Here is a 24,325-nt window from a genome sequence, read left to right as displayed (position 1 = left end):
GCATTGCGATATGCCTCAGTCCCCCTTTATTTCTCTCTGTGAGTTAACATCCTAGCTTTAACTTTAAGATTCAGTCCTTAATCTAAGGATTCAATCATTAACTTTAGGAATCTCTCCTTAACTTAAGTACAGAAACCTTAAGTTAAGGATAACATGAGGTAAGTTGCATTGTCAACATAGTAATAACAGTAAAAAGAGCTCAGAATTGTTAATACACACAGGAGACAAGCTTTGTGAATTGTGGCCATAGTCTCCTTTCATGGAATACCTTTATGCCACAAGCAGACACACCAGGAAGCACACAGTCACCTCATTCACATTAAAATCTACAACAATCAGCTATATTGTACTGATTGTGGAAAACACTAATGTACAGTGTACACAGTATACGGGGGCTGTAGAAGAGCCTTTGTAAACAAGAGGCAGCTAGAGGGTGGGAAAGGGGTGGGCTTCCCTTATATTGCTTCCTGGGGGGCAAAATCTCTAATGCTGGGAACACGTTTCGTTTTTGTGGGAGAATCGATTCGATAGATGCCTTCGATTGATAAATTCCGTCATGTCCGATTCTCCGCTCTATTGTTTTCTGCTTGATTTCTCATAGAAGTGAATGGAAAAAAGATAAGAAAAACAAGCGGAAGATAAGAGAATCAAGCCGCGTATCGAACGGAGAATCGCCTGCAAAAAGCGAAACGTGTGTTCCCAGCATAATACACCTTAACTACACTACTAATCAGCGAACGTGGCATTCTATGAGGCATTATTTTACCATAACCACATAAAACACCTTAATTATTATAATACTGCTATAACTAGATTAATAACTACACACTCTACAAATAATCCAGGGGTGTAGCAATAGGGGTTGCAGAGGTAGCGACCTCATCGGGGCCCTTGGGCTGGACGGGCTCCACGGGTCCCTCCTTCACTGGCAGTGTTAGCTCTTTATTGGTCCTGTGGTGGTAATAATCACTTCTATAGATGCTTTGATTAGTGGTAATCATTAACAAAATGTTCCCCATCCCCTTCTTGCAGCTCTGACACTGTGGATGACCTTGGCAGGTTTTTTGCGCAGTATCAAATGTTACATATAGAGTGCTGGGTGGGGGGGGGGGGCTGTTGTAAAATTCACACCGGGGCCCGTAGCTCCATAGCTACGCCAATGAAATTATCATATGAAATGGCTGCAACAATTTTATTATTCAGGGTTACTAAATAAAGAATAATAATCAACCATGCCAATAACACATACATATATAACATCCCCAATTAACAAGCATCTTTTTGCCCAGCCATATCTGAGATTACCTTACAAGGGAAGGAGGGGAGTGGGTGGGTGTGGCCAACACTGCAGCCAATTACTCCACTGCAAAATGTTCTTCTGTGAACAGCCAATACTCTGGAAACCACAGATGCAGCAAAAATAAAAACCCCATACAATGCCAACATTTAATAGTAACTCTGTTCACCTAAACAAAACTAACATCACCCATATATAATTTTAGAGATAGATATACACACACATATTCCCTTGCCACGGCAATCCCATGAGCCTGCCGTTCTATGAACTCTGCCATTCTATATTATTTGTGAGCAGTAGGGTATTGTACCGTGTTAGCCATCAGTAAAAGCAAGAAGTTTTAAATCAGGATGATACCATTTATTGGCTAACTACAAACCTGACGAAGGCTGCAAGGCCGAAAGCTTGTTTATTCTTATTCATTTGTAGTTAGCCAATAAATGGTATCATCCTGATTTAAAACCTGACGAAGGCTGCAAGGCCGAAAGCTTGTTTATTCTTATTCATTTGTAGTTAGCCAATAAATGGTATCATCCTGATTTAAAACTTCTTGCATATTATTTGTGACTAATTTATTATATTAATGTTAAAGGAATTATAACCTTTAAAGAGGAACTCCAGTGAAAATAATGTAATAAAAAAGTGCTTCATTTTTACAATAATTATGTATAAATGATTTAGTCAGTGTTTGCCCATTGTAAAATCTTTTAAATCCCTGATTTACATTCTGACATTTATTACATGGTGACATTTTTACTGTTGGCAGGTGATGTAACTGCTGCATGCTTTTTTGGCAGTTGGAAACAGCTGTAAACAGCTATTTCCCACAATGCAACAAGGTTCACAGACAGGAAACTGCCAGGAGTACCACGGTCCTCAGAGTTTCTTGTGGGAGGGGTTTCACCACAATATCAGTCATACAGCGCCCCCTGATGGTCTGTTTGTGAAAAGGAATAGATTTCTCATGTAAAAGGGGGTATCAGCTACTGATTGGGATAAAGTTCAATTCTTGGTCGGAGTTTCTCTTTAAGCCCTGAGTACAGAGATTGTTCAGCGCTTATACCACTAATATTTGCAAATAATGTCTCTTTCTTTTCAATTTAGATATAAATGAGTGTTTTCAACTGAAACATCATTGTGGAGCTTTTACAGAGTGTAAGAACACGATAGGTGGATATTACTGTGTATGCGACAGAGGCTTCCGGAAAGGAGATGACACCTCTCTCTGTCCTAGCAACAACACAGGAGAGAATGCATGCACAGGTGAGTGATGAGAGGCAAGAACTCCCTGGCATACCATGTGTTGTATTACATTTTTCTTTAGTGTGAGTAAATATGGTATCGGTTGAAAAGGGCGCCTGAGCTGCCTGTATGGAAAGGGCACTGCCATCGACATCAATGTTATTTCTGGAAGTATGGGCTACAAGGTGTTGAAAAGGGCACCCGAGTTTTGATATAGGCTACAAGCGGGCGCCCCTTTGTAGCCCATATTTTTTTCGGCTACAAGGTTTTCGACTACAAAAGGGCGCCCCTTTGTAACCCATATTTTTTTGGCTACAAGGTTTTCAGCTACAGTAGGGCACTCCTTTGTAGCCCATATTTTTTATTCGGCCAAGTTTTAATATAGGCTACAGGCGCTGGAAGCCGAATTATTTCATTCCCCCACTATCCATGGCGGCCTGGAGGGGGAATAGTAATTAACACATCCCGGAGTTTTTTTGTAGCCGAAGTTTTTATATGGGCTACACCAGGCGCCTTTTTATGTAGCCGAAGTTTTTATATGGGCTACACCAGGCGCCTTTTTTTGTAGCCGAAGTTTTTATATGGGCTACACCAGGCGCCTTTTTGTAGCCGAAGTTTTTATATGGGCTACACCAGGCGCCTTTTTTGTAGCCGAAGTTTTTATATGGGCTACACCAGGCGCCTTTTTGTAGCCGAAGTTTTTGTATGGGCTACACCAGGCGCCCTTTTTTACAGGCGCCCTTTTCATATAAACCCGTAAATATATAATGAAAACTTCCATACTTCCCAAGGGCAAATCCTATTTTGTAGATACATTTCCTATTTTATAATCCCTCTCTTCCTCTCTTGCCCCTTATGTGTCCCTCTTTCAAGTCTTACATATAGTTCTGTTTAAAAATACATATTTAACTACTACACATACAGTATCGTCTATTTAGTACAGCTTACAGAATTTTTTATAAGTACATTGAGTTTATCTAGTATTCTTTTGTGGCTGTTTCAGCTTCTTTTATATTTGATTTACTCATAATTGTCATAAATATATGTAAAACCATATGAAAAACCAGTGATGGTGTATTAAAGTGTCCTAGAGAGGAAGACTCTTGAATGTTTTATACATACCTGAGGCTTCCTCCAGCCCCATACGCACAGATCTCCTGAGCAATACTATTCTCTGCCAGAGAGAGATGGAGAGAGCACACTGCGCTTGTGCAGACTGGCCGCGGCTGGCCGAACTTATGGGACCTGGTGCAGAAGACGGAGAAGACTGAGGACGGCGCCGTGGGAGCAATCTGTCCGGATGGGGCTTGAGGAAGCCCTAGGTATGTATAAAACTGTCTATGTTTCTGGTTTCCTTTAAGGCCGCTCGTCCCTCGACGTCTCCCCACTCAGTACTACCTGCTCAGTACTACTACTTGCTCAATACTACTGCGCAGGCGCAGAAGGCTCCAGGCCACGGGAGCATGACGGGGGAGAGCACAGGGCCGGGCATGCGTGATGAAGCGTGACTCACACTGGCTTTCGGGCTAAATTGTGGGCGACAGGAGCAACCCGGAGAGACGGCGAGGAATGAGCAGCCTTAAAGGGGTTCTGTGGTGGTTGTGCAAGAGAAAAACGGACACTTACCTTGGGCTTCTATCAGCCCCGTGCAGCGGTAATGTCCCACGCCGTCCTCCTCCCATCTGCCGTTCTCCGCCGCCGGCCCCGGTCTAAGCGGCATGGGATCCAACTGCGGCTGCGCTAGAGTGGCCGCGCACCCGCTCGCTTCCGCCTGCGTCATCGGAAGCTTACTGCGCAAGCGCAGTACAAGGCTCCGTTGTACTGCGCCTGCGCAGTAAGCCTCAGATGACGCGAGCGGAGGCACGGCAACGCGCATTATTCGTCTGTATGTCAGACGAATAATAGCCCGGTGCCGGCTGCGGGGAACGGCGGATGGGAGCAGGACGGCGTGGGACATTACCGCTGCACGGGGCTGATAGAAGCCCAAGGTAAGTGTCAGTTTTTCTCTTCCACAACCCCCACAGAACCCCTTTAAGGGGCTTAAAGGATACATCTGAGCTGAAAAAAGGGGCTTCAGGAAGGCCAAGGTAAGTAGATTTGGGGGTTTTATTGCAGCTCGGATGTATCCTTTAAGGTCGCCCCAGGTAAGTATGGAACCTGAGATGCTTCTCGTCTCAGGTTCCCTTTAAACTTGTTGAACAATGCACCTAGAAAGTCTTTAAAACTATTTAAAAACATTACCAAAAGACCTGACAAGGGTGTAACTATATGGGAGAAGCTCCTACAACCTCAAAGGGCCAAGAGTTAGGGAAGGGGGGATGCTTCTTTTTTAGCCCTTTCTGATGCTACTTGTACCCCGTGCACTAAGAACACTGCAATGGGCGGGAGTGGCCTGACACAGAGCTGAATAGCAGCCTGAGTCCCTAGCTCACCCTGCACCTCTGCTATGGCGGCTCACTTCAACTTCCACAGCCCTCTCTTCTGCCCGATACCGCGCCTATCTGCCGGGGAAGCCCATCACTACTTGCCATTGCCAGCAAAAGAAAAAAGGACAAACTCAAACCCCGAAAATTGATGGAGTCTCCACCACGAGTGCTGGCCGGATCCAAGATGGTGCCTGCCCTTCTCACAGAGACACGCTGCTCCTCTTCCTCTTTGTATCTGCAGCTCTACCACAATGATCCTCCGCTGCAGCCAATGTGATGTGAGCCCTGTCCTGCCACAGCCTGATGAAGTGGTTCCTCCACACTGGACTCCCCCACTATCAGGAGTCCTCTGAAATCCAGGACTGACTCAGATCAGGTAGGCCATATGCCTGCACAAGCACATACACAGGCAGATCCATTAGGACTTTTCCCTGCAAAAGATCGGCCATTGACTCAAGCCTCTCTAAAGGATTGTATTATGTCCTTTAGGGGTGCCCTGTACAGCGATATTAGACTACTCTCAGAGCAAATGCTGCACCTAACTACTGAGACTAATGAGAGAGTGACATACAGTATATAGAAACCAAGATGACTGACTATACATCTGCTCATAATGAGCTAGTGGAGGCTCATGAGCGGTAGAGGTGGTTTATTGGCTAAACGAAAAACTTGCAGATTCTGAAGAAGGCCTAGAGACTTTGAAATCATGGAACATCTCATCTGCGTCAACAAACAAACAGATTTGTGCTTCCCCTAAATCTTAACTCCAGTCAATAAATTGGTTTGGAGAACAATCCTCCAATGCAGAAGAACTTCCAACCTGACCATCCTCGGAGTGATGCCCTTCCTCTCTGGTGGTGAGTTAATCCCAAGAGTTGTAACCCCCCCAATAGGATGTCCACCCCTGTGGCCTTACCCTCCATGGTGATGGCAGATCCTTTGCAGGTCCCTTTGAGCCTGCTTGTTTACTCGAACAACTGGTTTCTCTGCTCAATTGTTATCTTTATTTTTGTTGTAGTTGTGCCTAACCTTTCCCATCTCCTCCACCCTTTCGCTCTCCCCAAAGATGGCTGTTTACCAAGGTGCTGCTCTACACTTTGCGACTTTTGAGATATACTCTCAACTAATCGATAACTGCACTGCTTTATGTATTAAATAATAATGGCCCTTAAACTTTTACCCTTAATGTGAGAGTCCTCAACTCTCTCAGGAAACATTACTTATCATGAAAGCTGATTGCAGAAGAAAAGGCGGACATCTTGTGCCTCCAAAAAACACTATCTAAATTCTCGTGAAGCGCCTAAATTTTGTCACCCGTTCTTCCTTGATATATTTCATAGTGTATTGAGGAAAAAGAAAAAGAGAGGGGTCTGCATAGATTTCTGCAACACTTTTGAGTTTTGAACACATTGCAACACAACAAAGTGAGAATACTCGCTTTGTTGCAATTATTGGGGAAATGAACAATTCTTTTTACACCATAGGTAATTCATATGTACCAAACTCGATGGTTGAACTTGATGGATGGATGTCTTTTTTCAAACCAAATAACTATGTAAATACGAACCACATTTCTTTTACCAATAGAAACCTCTCCAAGATCACCAAATTTGCGCAGGGCATACTAACTTAGCAGAAGATTATAATCCTGTGGTTGATCCTAAGCTTAACTGCTCAACTCTCAAAAGATTTTATTTATTTATATAGCATCAACATATTACGCAGCGCTGTACAGAGTATATCGTCTTTTTTTTTTTCACTATCTGTCCCTCAGAGGGGCTCACAATCTAGTCCCTACTATTGTCATATGTCTATATATGTATTGTGTAGCATATTTAATGTAGTCTAAGGCCAATTTAGGGGGAACAATAATAAATGAGAAAGCAATGGTGCTTCATAAATTGGTTAATATCCCTGAACAATATAGGGTGGGGCCCACCTGAATACTGAAATCAAATTAATTAGAGCAAAAAGAAAGGTCCTCAGGCCACCATAATTATACCAATATACAAAAAGATTTATTGCAAAATATTTTATACAAAGCACAATCCCCTAGATGTAACCCATAATTAAGTAATAATCACTCCCCAAATTAAATTTAAAACCAAAGGACCATGCGGAGCAAAGGTTATGCATGAGTGATGCAGTGCCCGCAACTAAATCAGCATGTTAATCATTGGCCTAGGCCTATAAGACTATACACACCAACACAGTCGCCCGCGCATACATACACCTTTCATTCTGCCATCATATCTCAAAGATTGTCTTCGGGGGCCCCCCTCTCTCTTCCTCCCTTTGTCTAAGGATAGGATTGTCCATATACAGGTTACAAGTTCCAGTGAAAACAGCCAACGGCTTCCGGATATCTTGTCACATGATTCCATTAGGCATAATATGATATAATATGATATGAGTATGGATGGGTCTCACCCGTGGAGAAATCCCCTCAGCGTGTCATGCAGTGCCGCTCACTCCTTACAGACGTTTGAGCGATCCAAAGACCATGCGCATGGTGATGCCGGTATCCCCTCAGGCTGCCGGTATAGATGATTTCGCCTTGTGTTATTTCCAACACGCTGGACGCACTCAATGCGCTGGTCCTGTAAGCGGGGTTGGTTGTGGCCGCCAAGGTGACGTCACGCGTCATGCACGCAAACACTCAGCAGGCCAATGCTCCGCCCACCGACGCGTTTCACGCCCACATTGGGCGTTTCATCAGGGTGTGGCCTATGCGGCCATTACGATCCCTTAAAAGCACTTTCCATAGTCCCTCCTACACCGTAACCACGGCAACCAGCACGCTTCCACCTACGGATTTATACGGAGGCTGGATTGGGTCATAAATATAAATAAAAGGAAAAAGAAATATCTTTTATTCTGCGCATAGCTTTCAAATAGATTTGTGAGTTCTCTCGGATGGATACAATTGCTACTGTATGTGTATATTTCAATAAATCAAAATGTCCAGGTCATATTGTGGGATAGAAACGGGGGAACAATGTAACATTATAGTTTGGGATAATGTTACATTGTTCCCCCGTTTCTATCCCACAATATGACCTGGACATTTTGATTTATTGAAATATACACATACAGTAGCAATTGTATCCATCCGAGAGAACTCACAAATCTATTTGAAAGCTATGCGCAGAATAAAAGATATTTCTTTTTCCTTTTATTTATATTTATGACCCAATCCAGCCTCCGTATAAATCCGTAGGTGGAAGCGTGCTGGTTGCCGTGGTTACGGTGTAGGAGGGACTATGGAAAGTGCTTTTAAGGGATCGTAATGGCCGCATAGGCCACACCCTGATGAAACGCCCAATGTGGGCGTGAAACGCGTCGGTGGGCGGAGCATTGGCCTGCTGAGTGTTTGCGTGCATGACGCGTGACGTCACCTTGGCGGCCACAACCAACCCCGCTTACAGGACCAGCGCATTGAGTGCGTCCAGCGTGTTGGAAATAACACAAGGCGAAATCATCTATACCGGCAGCCTGAGGGGATACCGGCATCACCATGCGCATGGTCTTTGGATCGCTCAAACGTCTGTAAGGAGTGAGCGGCACTGCATGACACGCTGAGGGGATTTCTCCACGGGTGAGACCCATCCATACTCATATCATATTATATCATATTATGCCTAATGGAATCATGTGACAAGATATCCGGAAGCCGTTGGCTGTTTTCACTGGAACTTGTAACCTGTATATGGACAATCCTATCCTTAGACAAAGGGAGGAAGAGAGAGGGGGGCCCCCGAAGACAATCTTTGAGATATGATGGCAGAATGAAAGGTGTATGTATGCGCGGGCGACTGTGTTGGTGTGTATAGTCTTATAGGCCTAGGCCAATGATTAACATGCTGATTTAGTTGCGGGCACTGCATCACTCATGCATAACCTTTGCTCCGCATGGTCCTTAAATTTAATTTGGGGAGTGATTATTACTTAATTATGGGTTACATCTAGGGGATTGTGCTTTGTATAAAATATTTTGCAATAAATCTTTTTGTATATTGGTATAATTATGGTGGCCTGAGGACCTTTCTTTTTGCTCTAATTAATTCAATTTAGGGGGAAGCCAATTAAATTATCTGTATGTTATTGGAATGTGGGAGGAAACCAGAGTGCCCTGAGGAAACCCACACAGACACAGGGAGAACATACAAACTCCTTGCAGATGTTGACCTGGCTGGGATTCGAACCGGGGACCCAGCGCTGCAAGGCGAGAGCGCAGTATGATACTTGGAGATGTTTCCAACCTGGAGAGAGAGACTACTTCTATATTTCAGGTACACACAAGTCATTTGCAAGGCTTGACCTCATTTTAATAGACAGATCTACCCTTGACATCACAAAAGACTCTGCCATTGGCACCAGGGTCTGGACTGACCACGCCCTGGTCTCGGTCTCTATTTCTCTGAACGAATCCCGTCCACCAACAACGTGGAGAATGAATAGGACTGTTTAACACTCACCTCGAACTCAATCTTCTCTAAAACAACATTTGATTGATTATTTTTAATTGAACTCTACAGAGGGTATTAGCAGCCTAATGCTAGGTACACACGTTGCGTTTTTGCGGTCGATAGATGCATTCGATTGATAATTTCCCTCATGTCCAATATTACTTTTGATTGTTTTACCACTCAATTTCTCATAGAAGTGACTGGAAGTTGATAAAAAAAATCGAATGGGAAATCGAGCGGAAAAACAAATGGAAAATCGATTGAACGGGAAATCAACTGAAAAAACGCATCGTGTGTACCCAGCATTACTATCTGGAATGCTCACAAGGCCTTCATGTGGGGCATTTGTATTAAGATTAGCTCACAATTTAAAAAACAGAGGAGATCCCATATAGATTCCCTTTTAAAACAAACCAAATCACTACAACAGGAGATATATTTTTCCACCGTCTCTGTCCACCTCCCTGCCTGAAGTAACAATAAATGTTAATAACACTCCCATAACTTCAGTTCCCAAAGCTCGGTGCTTGGGGGTGATATTCGACTCATCTCTCTCTTTTATTCCTCATGTTTACTCCATAACCAGCTCCTGCCATCTCCAACTCAAAAACATATCTCGCATCCGTCTTTTTCTCACTCAAGACTCAACTAAAATGTTAATACAGGCTCTTATAATTTCTTGTCTGGACTACTGAAACATACTACTCTGTGGTCTACCTTCTAACAAACTGGCCCCGCTCCAGTCGGTACTGAACTCAGCTGCTCGTCTCATTCATCTTTCTTCTCGATCTTCCTCTGCCGACCCTCTTTGTCAAGCTCTTCACTGGCTGCAAATTAACCAGAGGATTCAGTTCAAACTCCTAACCCTAACCTACAAAGCTCTCCACAATCTCTCTCCCCGGTACATATCCTCACTAATTTCCAGATACAAACCCAATCGCAATCTCAGATCGGCACATGATCTTCTGTTGTCCTCCTCTAGAATCAAATCCTCACATTCATGTTTACAAGACTTCGCACGCGCTTCACCCCTCCTCTGGAATGCCCTCCCTCAACACATCCGTCACTCGCCAACCTTTGTTGCCTTTAAACGCTCTCTAAAAACACACTTATTCCGACAAGCATATACGCTACCTTAGGCTACTTCCCTTTGTCCTAAGACCAAATTGCACTCCTACTAGGTATCCTAAAACACACAGCCTCTATATATTTGCTGCATACTACCCCTCCTCCTGTCCCCCCCCCCCCATTCCCTTTAGATTGTAAGCTTGCAAGGGCAGGGTTCTCTCCCCCTTTTGTTTCTTGATAACCATCATACATTTTATTCATCATGTTAATTTTATCACTGTCATTACCAATTCTATAATTTGTTTTTGTATCATTCTTTGTATTTTGTCACTAATTATGTATCTTGTATTTTGGTGTACACCATTGTCTGTATTATAATGTACCCCATGTTTGTTTCTTACTTTGTACAGCGCCACGGAATATGGTGGCGCTTTATAAATCAATAATAATAATAATAATAATATATCTATCTCCAAATGAAGAAGCCATTTCCAAACTAGAACTTCTTAGACATAACCTATGCACTTTACTTTATTAGAAATATGATTTTACACAATCCATCCTCAGAGAAACAAACTACTCAGCAATAAACTAGGTAAATGTCTAGCTCTGAAAATAAAAGGGAGAAGAAACTACCAATGCATGCATCTTGCAGATTAGACACTGTACAACCCAGGTTAACTGTCCGTCACTCCAAGATATAGTTAATGCTTTGGCTGACTATTATACTAAGCTTTACAAAACTGACACTTTAAACCATCACCCTACCGAACAAGAGATTAATGATTACCTCCAAAGCATTAATCTACCCACTATCACAACTGAAGCTCTACTCTCCCTGAATAAATACAAAGGAATCTGAAGTCCTTATTGCCATCAATGAACTAAAATCATATAAGGCATCTGGTATTGATGGTTTCTTAAGTTATTATTTTAAGACATTTCAGGAAAAATGTCTGACTCCCATCACTAATGCCTTTAACAAGGCCGTACTCTGGAAATTACCCTCAAGAATCACTTTTAGCTAATGTTATAACAATACACAAAGGCTATCATTCATGAAAGTGCTGTCGGTATGGAGAATCAGTGCGGGAAAACACCGCTGGCAGTGTTTTAGACTTCTGGCTGTTGATTCATAAAAAAGTATTCAGGTGCGGTAGCAGTGCGGAGATTCCCCGAGCTAGGCTGGCGGTAAACAGGCGGTAGGCTTGCGGAGACACAGAAGCTGCCGAATTGATACATTTCTCCGTGTTCCGCTTTTGCTACGTGTGCGGTAAAGTCAGCTGTTTTAAGCATTTCTGCATCTTTATAAATGATAGCCAAAGAAGGGAAAGACCCTATGGAACCAGGCAGCTACAGGCAACTCCACTGTACCTGGATTCATAGCGACCAAGTGGCTGTGTTGATATTAAATAAATTATTTTGTATTTTGAGCATCCCCTGAGCTTTTGTAATAATTTATTTTTATTGCACTGGATTCATACACAATGCCATCATGTCTTTAAACTCCCGACTCTCTACAGTGATTTCTTCCTCAGGCTTATCTTCAAAACCCTTTAGAATCACCAATGGCATGGACCAGGTCTGCCCTATCTCGCCACTAATATTTGTTCTCTCCCTAGAACCCATCATTGGTATCCAAACTCCTAGCAGAGAGGCTAAGCTAGGCCTTTTTGCTGATGACATATTACTAATTCTTCAATTCCCCTCAAGATCTCTTTCGGCCTTAAAGTGAACCAGAGGCGAAGCACCCTCATGTATTTTACCATATATATCGGTGGGAACATTAGAGCAAACACCTACCCTACTCTCTGTTTCATCCTTTACTGCTCAGCCTGCTTGTTATCAGCCCTGATAAAATCCCCGACTGGGCAATCAGTCTGGCTTTGCTCAGGAATCATTATAGCCTTTCTTCTCGGATGCCTTTTCAAGCCCAAGCTCTGCTTTTCTGTTCTGTATATTCAAATCATCACAGAGAGCAGTGATGAGATGGGAGGAGCTGCTGACGTAAGGGTAGATTGAAAAACTTTTCTTTAATCTATATTTGTTAGTCATAAGAGGTTTTTAGAAATGGTGATTTCATTTTGCACACAGCCCACTAAATAATATGCTTTTCTGATGAACTGTGTTTTGCATGGAGTTTTAGTAAAAAAAACACACAAAAAAACGGCACATCGGAGTGGCGAAAATAACAGGTATAGTATTTATTTTGTTAAATCTATCGGGGGATATGTTTATTTTGTGCCAAAGCATTTATCTCTGGTTTCCTTTAAGATGTGAACTTAATACCTTCTCTAGAGTTTCGTATTTCTTGTTAGCAGCAATTATAACTGGTATTCTACATCATCTTAGGATGATAATACTCATATGCAGAGTTGTGATCTGGGGAAACCGGCTAAAGACTTCAATTTGTTTCTTTAACATCCCTTTGTGTTTTTGCCATACATCTAAGTGCTTACAGCAGCCTATGATACCTGGAAGCGACCCTCGAACTATATGCAGGGAAAATAACCCACAGTTCGAGGATAATGCCTCCTGAACTTTTAACCAGACTGCCATTGGAGTTACAAGTATTCAGTTTTTCCTTTATTTAACCTATCACAATAACTCTACCTAGTACCTGCACTGTAACACTGTTCTAAAAAGTATAATATGTTTTCGATTCACTGAATGCTGTTGGCATGTTGATAGGCCTTGTTGTACAAAACTCAATAAAAATGTATTGTTAAATAAACAAAAAACACCGTAATTTCAGCTCCCTCATCCTATTCAACCCTGTCACTCTCTTCACAATTGCTGGGGAGGGGGCAAACCCCTATGCCACTATAAGATGCCACCTCACATTGCACATCCTGTCCTTTTCCTAAAACAGCAAAAAGTAGTAAAAAAGATACGCAGTTCACACCTTAATATATAATCACCTTGGGACATTGGCTTCAATTCATCAAAGGGTGTTCGATAACAAAACCCCAGTCCTTAAAATACCGCATTCGGTATTTAACACTTCACTGTGCTAATTCATCAATATTTTCCCATGTGTGGTAGAGGTTCGTTAAGTTACCGAACTACTAGGCTTCAATTCATCAAAGGCTGTTCGATAACTGCAGAGTGGTGCAGAGCAGCTTGGAATGTCCCTGTGTTGTTACAAGCTGATAACAATAGAAGGCATCCAGACATCCCTTTGTGATGTAAAGGTGTTATAGTTACTGTTATTTATACTGCCTCTGCTGCTCTGAATCTGTCGATCAGTCTTTCTTAACATTTTATTTATTTGCCACAACGTAGATGAACTTCCTGGAGACATTACAAATGCCATGCTTGGTGATTTCACCACCAGCATCTTTGCATTATCAAACAGGGCCTGAAAGGGTTACCCCACCGAAGGGAATCTGGGGATATATTTTGACCCGTTCTCTCTGCTCACTGCTTGGGGGGTCTGAAAGCTTGTGTGGAGAAGCCTGTGTGACCTATCAGCGGCACTTGCAGGAGAACAGGGGCTGTTTCTATTGGCTGCCTGCTCCTGCTAATCATGAAAACATTCACACAGAAGGCTTTCGAAGCCTGTAACGACAGGGGAGAGCTTGAGATAAACACCGAATGTGTTAGCGAATGTGGGAACCTTGATGAATTAACATTTGTTGAGCACATGTCGGTAATTTATCTCATTGCTGTGTCATTTCAGCTTCTCATTCGGTAACAGCTTTGATGAATTAACATTTTCTAAAGTGCTTCGTTAACTCAGCTGTTTTCAGCATTACCGAATGCGGTAATGCTTGATGAATTGAAGCCATTGGCTTCAATTCATCAAAGGCTGTTCGAAGAAAAACATAAACAAGTCGGGAAAATGTCGCATTTGGTATTTTAGACTTTTTTTTGCTAATTCATCAAGATTTTCACTGGTGAGGTAGAAGTTCGGTAATTTACTGAAACCTATGGCTTCAATGCACAAAAAACTTGTTCAGTAACAGCAGAAGAGTATGGAGTTGTCTGTTTTGTTATATGCTATTCTCCATGCAGTGAGGGCATTACAATAGTAAGAGGCATCCCAACATCCCTTTAGCATGTATGTTTGTTATACTGCGTCGCTCTGAATATATTAGACTTTAACATTTAATTGAATTGCTACAGCTTAGAAGAACTTCCAGGAGACATAACACATGTCTTGCTTAGGTGATTTCTCTACTAGTTCCTCTACATCTTCAAACAGGAACCAAAGGGGCTAAACAGTCAAAGGGCTCCAGGGGAAACCTCTTTTGTTCCATTCTCTCTGCTCCCTGCCTGGCAGGTTGAAAAGCTTGTTCCACCTGAGAAGGCATTGGCTTCAATTCATCAAAGGGTGTTCGATAACAAAACCCCAGTCCTTAAAATACCGCATTCGGTATTTTACACTTCACTGTGCTAATTCATCAATATTTTCCCATGTGTGGTAGAGGTTCGTTAAGTTACCGAACTACTAGGCTTCAATTCATCAAAGGCTGTTCGATAACTGCAGAGTGGTGCAGAGCAGCTTGGAATGTCTCTGTGTTGTTACAAGCTGATAACAATAGAAGGCATCCAGACATCCCTTTGTGATGTAAAGGTGTTATAGTTACTGTTATTTATACTGCCTCTGCTGCTCTGAATCTGTCGATCAGTCTTTCTTAACATTTTATTTATTTGCCACAACGTAGATGAACTTCCTGGAGACATTATAAATGCCATGCTTGGTGATTTCACCACCAGCATCTTTGCATTATCAAACAGGGCCTGAAAGGGTTACACCACCGAAGGGAATCTGGGGATATATTTTGACCCGTTCTCTCTGCTCACTGCTTGGGGGGTCTGAAAGCTTGTGTGGAGAAGCCTGTGTGACCTATCAGCGGCACTTGCAGGAGAACAGGGGCTGTTTCTATTGGCTGCCTGCTCCTGCTAATCATGAAAACATTCACACAGAAGGCTTTCGAAGCCTGTAACAACAGGGGAGAGCTTGAGATAAACACCGAATGTGTTAGCGAATGTGGGAACCTTGATGAATTAACATTTGTTGAGCACATGTCGGTAATTTATCTCATTGCTGTGTCATTTCAGCTTCTCATTCGGTAACAGCTTTGATGAATTAACATTTTCTAAAGTGCTTTGTTAAGTCAGCTGTTTTCAGCATTACCGAATGCGGTAATGCTTGATGAATTGAAGCCAATGTGTCCTATCACAGGGACTTACAGGAGACAGAGACTGTTGCTATTCACTCACTGCTATTGTCAGTCAAAGGTTACAGAGATGGCACAAACGGTTTGTTCATGTGAAAAAACGGGGGTTCGCGTTTGTGTCGAAATGTGAACATATAGCGAGTTTGACCCGCCCCCTCTACTACATCGTTGGGCTAAACTTTACAGTCAGCAGACACATGGCAGCCAATCAGGCTGCACTCCATCTGGACCCCTGCCCACCCCCCACCCCCCTTATAAAAGGCAGCAGCGTAGGCCATTTTCTCACTCTGTCTGCTGCCTGCTTTAGTGAGAGAAGGGAGACACATTGCTGCAGAGATAGGGAAAGCATTAGTTAGGAGGTCTTGTTAGCTTGCTCCTTGCTGATATTTGTTGCTGAAAAGCACCACAAAAAAAAGCTCTTTTGAGAGCTAATGTTCTTGTGATCTTTTTGTTTTGTTTTGTTTTTTGTGTGTGCCACTGACACTGCATATACAGCCCTGTCTGTCGCAGCTGGCCCTTGCTAATTGCTATACTGAGCCAGGCCCAGCACAGTCAGTGCATACCTTTCACTGCATCTGTGTGACTGCACATTGTATTATACCAGCAGTCAGTGTATACCTTTTACTGCATCTGTGTGACTGCACAATATATTATACCAGTAGTCAGCACCTTTCACTGCATCAGTGTGACTGCACACTGTATTATACCAAGAGTCAGTACCTTTCACTGCATCAGTGTGACTGTACACTGTATTATACCAGCAGTCAGTACCTTTCACTGCATCTGTGTGACTGCGCATTGTATTATACCAGCAGTCAGTGCTTACCTTTCACTTCATCCCCCCCAATATGGACAAAACAACAGGCACAGGCAGAGCCAGAGGCAGGCCACCCGGCAGGTCTGTTTGAGGTCATGCTGACTTGATGTACAGTGTTCAGAAGGCACGTGCGATCGACTCCCAAGATTGTCAGGATGTAGTTGACTATTTAACACAGAACACCTCATCTTCCTCAGCTTCCGCACAGAACCGTGACTTATTATCCTCCTTCTGCTCTGATTCTGGCACCTCACTTAACACTCAGCCGGCAGCCACCAGCGCTTCTACTAGCACCACATCCGCTGCATTTGACACCTCGCAGCAGTTATTTGGTGGGGAATTAACTGATTCACAGCCATTATTGTTACAATAAGATGAAGGCGCTAAGCATGTTACACCACCTCATATGTCTGAGTTAGGCATCAGTATGGACGTAAGGTGTGAGGATGATGAAGTACCCGCTATTGGTGCAGTTTTGGAGGTGTCTGATACAAGCTAAGCTGTGGAGGATGATTATGATGATGATGATGATGATACTGACATGGATGTCACGTGGCTTCCCAATAGACCAGATGAACACGGGAACAGTTCAGAGGGTAAGTCAGAGAGGAGTAGGAGGAGACGAGTTACTGAAAGAAGCAGGGGGAGCTCATTGTCAGAAACAGCTCGTGGCAGTGTCCGGCAGCATGTATTGCCACCTATGTACAGCCAGCAAACATGTCCTTCAAGGTCAGCTGCTGCTGCCACCACCACAATGTCATTATCCCAGGGCTCAGCGGTGTGGACATTTTTTTGTGTGTCTTGCCTCAGATGACAGCAATGCCATCTGTACTCTCTGCCACCAAAAATTGAGCCATGGAAAGACCAAGACCTGCGTAGGGACAACTGCCTTACAAAGGCACATGATGACACCTCTGAGGTGCCTGGCTCTTCTACTGACCACATATGCTATTGCTCCGTTGTTTATGCCTGATGAAGCGGGATCAAACCTGCGAAACGCGTTGCATATTTGGAGTTCATAAATAAAATATATTGACTGTGTTTACTACAGTTGTTGTGTGTCTACTTGGAGGAGGTAAGTCCACCACTACCTCCTCTGTTTACCAAGAATTTGGTTTTTAAGCTCATTTAGCTTCCTTTTAACCTTTTGGCGCCTCTGTTCTAATGTACCGTGAAGTTGAAAGGCAAGTGGTGTCATCTCTGGCACACAGCGTTGGGTCAAGGGTCCATCTGACCATGGATGCCTGGTCTGCAAAGCACAGTCAGGGAAGGTACATTACTTATACAGCACATTGGGTCAACCTGGTGACCGCTGGCGGCAAGCAGGGGGTATGTGGCTGTGCAGCGGACATAGTTGTGACACCTCCATGGCCTGCAGGCAGGCCTGCTGCCACCTCCTCTCTATATCCTCCTACTCCTCCTGCTACATCCTCTTCGCTGTCATGGTCCTCCTCCTTGGCTGATTGGTAGTGCTACTGTACTAGTGCTGTGATCTCCTCTCCAACTACACACCCCCAGCTCCCCAGGGCCTATGCTGCATGCCAGGTATGACGGTGTCACGCCATCTTAGACATGTCTTGCCTCAAAACCAAGAGTCACACTGGAGCAGCTCTCCTGGCTGCTCTGAAAAAACAGGTGAATAAGTGGCTGACCCCGCACCAACTGGAGATCGGCAACAAGGTGTGTGACAATGGCAGCAATCTCATTTCGGCTTTGAGTTTGGGAAAGTTGACACATGTACCCTGCATGGCACATGTGCTTAATCTTATAATCCAAAGATTTGTGTGTAAGTACCCAGGCTTACAGGAAGAAGCAGCCCAGGAAGCTGTGTGGGTATTTCAGGCATTCCTACACGGCCATGGCATGCTTGGCTGATATTCAGAGGAGAAACAACTTGGTGGTGAGGCGCTAGATTTCGATAGCCCAACTCGCTGGAATTCAACGCTCCTCATGTTTGACCACCTTCTACAACAGGAAAGCCGTCAACGAGTGTCTGTACAACTACAGTCAAAAGGTCATGCTCTGGGGAGCTGGGTTTTTTTTGGCCGAAGTACTGGACGCTCATGCGTAATGCCTGCAGGCTCATGCGTCCGTTTGAGGAGGTTACAAACCTGGTGAGTCGCAGTGTAGACGCCATCAGCGACTTGATCCCATATGCTTTCTTCCTGGAGCGTGCCGTGCATAGAGTGGTGGATCAAGCTGTAGAGGAGCATGAACAGGAAGAAGAGGAAGAGTTGTTGGAAACCTCACGATCAGAACCAGATTTGTCATCAACACCTGCGGCAGCACAGAGGAGGGGAGAGGAGGAGGAGGAGCCGTCTGGGGAAAAGGAGTCAGATGAGGAAGGTGTTTTTTTTTTAGGAGGAGGCAGAAGAACAACCGCAGCAGGTGTCGCAGGGGGCTTGTGCTGCTCACCTTTCCAGTGGTATTGTTTGTGGCTGGGGGGAGGAGGAGAACTAACCTGACATCACTGAGAAAAAGCAAGAGGAGATGGATTAGTAGGTCGGCATCAGACTTTGTGCGGATGGGGTCTTTTATGCTGTCCAGCCTGCTGAGGGACCCCCGTTTAAAAAAACTCAAGGGGAATGACCTGTACTGGGTGGCAACGCTACTAGACCCTTGGTATAAGCACAAAGTGGCTGAGATGTTACCAAATCACCAGAAGGCAGAAAGGATGCAGCATTTGCACAACAAGCTGGCAAGTATCCTTTACAGTGCGTTTAAGGGTGATGTCACAGCACAACGGAATAAAGGTGCCACTGCCAGTAATCTTCCTCCTCCTCCCATGTCCACGCAGGCAAGGACAGGATGCTCTAGCGATCTCATGGTGACGTCGGACATGCGGATATTCTTAGCCCTTCAGGATCCACCCTCCACCAATGCTCGACCGGCAGGTAGCCGACTACCTGGCCTTAAAGAGGAACTCCAGTGAAAATAATGTAGTAAAAAATGTGCTTCATTTTTACCATAATTATGTATAAATGATTTAGGGCCTGTTCAGACTATCTGCGTATGAAGAATGCGTTTAAAATCAAAGAAACGCAAGTTGAAAAACGCATGCGTTTTTCTTGCGTTCTAATGCGTATTCTATTGCGTTTTGCACACACACGTGACCCAGGGGAAAAAAGAGAATTATGGGAACCGCAGAGGGAAACGGACGCTAAAAACGCAATAGTACGCGTTTTTGATACGCGTCCATAGACTTTCATTGCGTCCGTTTCTATGTGTGACGCACAGAACTGCGTGCAGCAATGCGGATGAGAAACGTATGCGTCTCATACGCATACATGTGAACTAGCCCATTCAAAAGCATTAGGAGCCGTTTCTATGCGTTTTTGGTACCCAGACACGTTCCCTGAAAACGTCTAGGAACGCACATAGTCTGAACAGGCCCTTAGTCAGTGTTTGCTCATTGTAAAATCTTTCCTCTCCCTGATTTACATTCTGACATTTATTACATGGTGACATTTTTACTGTGGGCAGGTTATGTAGCTGCTCCTAGCTGTTTTGGCTGTTGGAGACAGCTGTAAACAGCTAATTCCTGTCTGTGAACCTTGTTACATTGTAACAAACTGCCAAAAGTACCGCGGTCCCAGAGCTTCTTGTGGGAGGGGTTTCAGCACAAAATCAGTCATACAGCGCCCTCTGATGGTCTGCTTGTGAAAAGCATTATATTTCTCATGTAAAAGGGGTATCAGCTACTGATTGGGATAAAGTTCAATTCTACGTTGGAGTTTCTCTCTTTAAGTGCGGATATACACACTCTGAGCAGCGATGAACCCCTGGACTACTGGGTGCGCTGGCTTGACCTGTGGCCAGAGCTGTCACAATTTGCCATCCAACTTTTGGCTTGCCCTGCCTCAAGAATCCTGTCAGAAAGGTCCTTCAGCGCAGCTGGAGGCATTGTCAGTGAGAAGAGAAGTTGCTTAGGTCAAAAAAGTGTTCAGTACCTCACCTTTATCAAAATGAATGAGTAATGGATCCTAGAGGGCTACTGCTTGCCCGAAGACTAATGCTGCATACACACTTGAGATAAAAGTCTCTGGAAAAGGCAAGATCACAGACCAATTTTACCCCCTTCCATGTAGTATGAGAGCCATACCTTCACAGTCTATTCTATGGAGCTGCACTCCCCATCAGATAAAATCTTTGCAAGATGCTGCACACAAAGATGCCCGTACACATTCAAAAGATCATTATCTGCAAAAGATCTCTTCCTGCAATAGATCCATTCCTTCAAAATGCATTCATAGTCTATGAGATCTGCAGATCATCATACACACCTTGTTTAGCAGGCAATCATCTGCAGATCATCTGCAGATCAGATCCACCAGGATGGATTTTCAGATCTGCAGATGATTGCCAGATATGCAGATGAAGTCTGTTAAACAAGGTGTGTATGAGGATCTGCAGATCTCATAGACTATGAATGCATTTTGCAGGAATGGATCTATTGCAGGAAGAGATCTTTTGCAGATAATGATCTTTTGAATGTGTAAGGGCATCTTTGTGTGCAGCATCTTGCAAAGATTTTATCTGATGGGGAGTGCAGCTCCATAGAATAGACTGTGTAGAGTATGGCTCTCATACTACATGGAAGGGGGTAAAATTGGTCTGTAATCTTGCCTTTTCCAGAGACTTTTATCTCAAGTGTGTATGCAGCATTAGTCAGTACCTACACAGCATCTCTGCCTGCCTGCCTGCCGCTGCTGCCTTCCCCAAAACTAAAGGGGCCCATGCACTCAGCCGATTTTCTGGCCGACCGATCGATCAAAATCGATTGATCGATTGCAAATCGGTTGGCCAATCGACCGATCGACGGCCGATTTCGATCGATTTCGATGGATCTCCATCGATTTCGATGGATCTCCATCGAACGGGCAGGGTAGAAAATCTAGGTTGATCTGATGAGATTGCTTATCATTTTGCATTGGCCCTAATGGAAATCTGATGGCAAAAAAAATGCCATCAGATCGAATTTCAATAGATTTCAAATTGAAATCTATTGGAATTCTATCCTGGTAAAAAATGTTCTAAAAACACATCAGATAGATCATCAGATGCATTTCTTATCTATCTGCTGCTAATCTGACGAGTGTATGGGCACCTTAAGTCAGTCCCCACACAGCATCTCTGTCTGCAGGCCACTTGACTGCCTTCTCCGCCACCACCAACAGGGTCCAGGACTCCAGGTGGATTCCTGAATTTTTAAGGACACTAACAAAAAGAGTAATAATTTTTCTGGTGCGTGTACACACCTGTCTAATTTTTCTGGCTGCACTGCGGCTGTAACAACAAAACAAAAGGCATGTAGACATGTATGTTACCTTGCCGCGGTGAAGGGGTTTGCGTATCACAATGAAGAAATTACCTATATGAGTGTGTTGAGGGGAATACTCAAGATAATAAGGTCGTTGCTTCATTGTGGACAAACCAAATTTGATCAGCTGGACAGTCACTGTTGTTCTGTCATTGAGATACCTCAGCCCAACCATATGGGCTTGAAAACCGCCATTGCCTGCACTCTCGCTATGGTGCGCACCAGTCCAATACAGCCATCACTACACAAACAGCTGTTTGCGGTGTGTTGCACAGTGAGTTTGGTCTGTCAGTGTGAAGCAGTACTCTAATTACACTCCCTGATCCACTTATACACACGCAAGAAGTTTTCAAGCACTTTAGGCCTCCAATTTAGGAATGCAATGTGATTTCTGCCCTTTAGGGATTATAACCCTGCTGTGTGTCCAATCAGTAATTTTCCCCGGGGACTTTTGGCGTCTGTCCCACTCCGCCATGCCCCCCTCCAGGTGTTACACCCCTTGAAACATCTTTTACATCACTTTTGTAGCCAGAAACAGTGTTTGCAGTTTTGAAAGTTCACCTGCCCATTGAAATCTATTGCGGTTCACATGGTTCGTGTGAACTCGAACCTTTGTGGAAGTTCGCGGTCGACGTTCGCAAACCTAAAATCGGATGTTCGGGCCATCTCTAATCCCTCTCTGCTTCTGTGAGTCACGGCTCCCGCACAGTCTCACCACTGTGGAAGTGTGCCATCCTGGCCAATTAGAAATGCGGATTACGCATAATAGCATACATCCGCAAAACAAGCAAATCCTGCAAAAAATATATAAAAAAATTATGTAACTTTATTGACAAAAATAGCAAAAATTAACATTACACGGAAATTTTGATTCTCAGAATGTGGAAACGATGCATTTCCGACCATCTCTAGTCTTGTCCCTCTTGAAACACAACCAGAACTCCCCAAGCGCTGCCAACACATTCGTTTAACTGACATTCATCTCATTCAAAACTAATTGGCTGCGGAAACCTCAAAACTCATATGAGAAAACCACTTCCTTTCTGGCTGTAGTAGGAGCAAGCTGCCCTCAGTCAAATGTTTATAATGGATGATGCACAAAATTATGGATATAAGACGATAAGTGCTTGAAACAGGCACAGTTCCTCTTTTATACTTTAATAGGCTGGGCTATTTTTTTTCGAATATTCCATTCAACCAATAATTACTTTGATTGCTTGCTTTTAGCATCAGAACTGATAAAAGAATGTAAGTCTAATATTAACTGGGGAAGATATTCAGAATACTGCAGCAGTTCGACAACTCAGGTATGTACTTGTGTGAAAACATCCTTTTTTATATGGCCCAGTACAGATTTGTAACTATCACATTGTGGCCTGGGACCCACCACTGATTTTTCTGTGCTTGCTTTTTTGCTGGCGATCTGCAGGGGGGGGGGGGGGTCCCACTGGTAGCGCTGAGATTGTGGAGTGATTGCAAATCGATACTTGCAGTATTTTGGGAGCAATCCCGGAGCAATCCCATCATTGGCTGCAGTAGCCAAATTGCGATCACCCTGGGAATCACGGTGAAATTGCAGCACTTCTATGATTTAGCAAATTGTGGATGCCTTGTGATTGGTAGCAAAACGCTTGTGGTGGGTCTCAAGCCTTAGGCCCGGTTCACATTTGCGTTTTTTTGCGGATCCGGCCGTACGGATCCGGCCACCTGGATCCGGGAAATGCTCCGTTTTAACAGCCAGTGTGCTGTAAAATGTCCGGTTCCGCTGGGCAAAATGGTCCGCAAAATTAGGGCCTGCAGCATTTTTTTTGTCCGTTCAGCAGAACGGAAAGCGGAAACGTACGGCCTGATCCGCAGCTAAAAGCTAACGTGAACTGGGCTTAAAGGGACACTTAAGTCAAACAAAAAAAAATGAGTTTTACTCACCTAGGGCTTACAATAGCTCGCTGCAGCTGTCCGGTGCCCTCGCTGTCTCCCTCCGATCCTCCTGGCCCCGCCAGCAGCCACTTCCTGTTTCGGTGACAGGAGCTGACAGGCTGGGGACGCGAGTGATTCTTCGCATTCCCAGACACAATAGCACCCTCTATGCTGCTATATGGTATATGATATATGCTATAGCAGCATAGATGGCAGTATTGTGGCCAGGAATGCGAAGAATCACTCGCGTCCCCAGCCTGTCAGCTCCTGTCACTGAAACAGGAAGTAGCTGCCGGCGGGGCCAGGAGGATCGGAGGGAGATGGCGAGGGCACCGGACAGCTGCAGCGGGCTATTGGAAGCCCCAGGTGAGTAAGACTCATTTTTTTTTTGTTCGACTTAAGTGTCCCTTTAAGGTATTTATTTAATCTATGTAGCAAATTACACAAATTGCATATAATTCTATATACCTGTCCATGCATTGCTTAGTTTCTGTTGCACAAGCAAGAGATGCAAGTATAGTAGCGAGTTACGCAATTTGCATCTATACAAATGTGCAGCAGTCAGTCTCTCCCTACGTGGTCT

General features: G+C 44.0%; 1 protein-coding gene across 6 annotated transcripts in view; it reads left to right on the top strand.

Annotated features, from left to right (window-relative positions):
* LOC137562801 (adhesion G protein-coupled receptor E3-like) overlaps positions 1-24,325 on the top strand; it is a 128,801-nt gene that overhangs the window by 50,470 nt on the left and 54,006 nt on the right. For all 6 annotated transcript variants that reach the window (XM_068274503.1, XM_068274500.1, XM_068274501.1 and 3 more), the window contains 2 exons: positions 2,402-2,560; positions 23,053-23,132. In XM_068274503.1, the coding sequence (XP_068130604.1) occupies positions 2,402-2,560; positions 23,053-23,132 (239 nt within the window). The remainder of the gene's footprint in view (positions 1-2,401; positions 2,561-23,052; positions 23,133-24,325) is intronic.

Source organism: Hyperolius riggenbachi, chromosome 3 (assembly GCF_040937935.1).
Source record: "Hyperolius riggenbachi isolate aHypRig1 chromosome 3, aHypRig1.pri, whole genome shotgun sequence".
Taxonomy (NCBI): domain Eukaryota; kingdom Metazoa; phylum Chordata; class Amphibia; order Anura; family Hyperoliidae; genus Hyperolius; species Hyperolius riggenbachi.
This window is presented reverse-complemented; position numbering and strand designations above follow the sequence as displayed.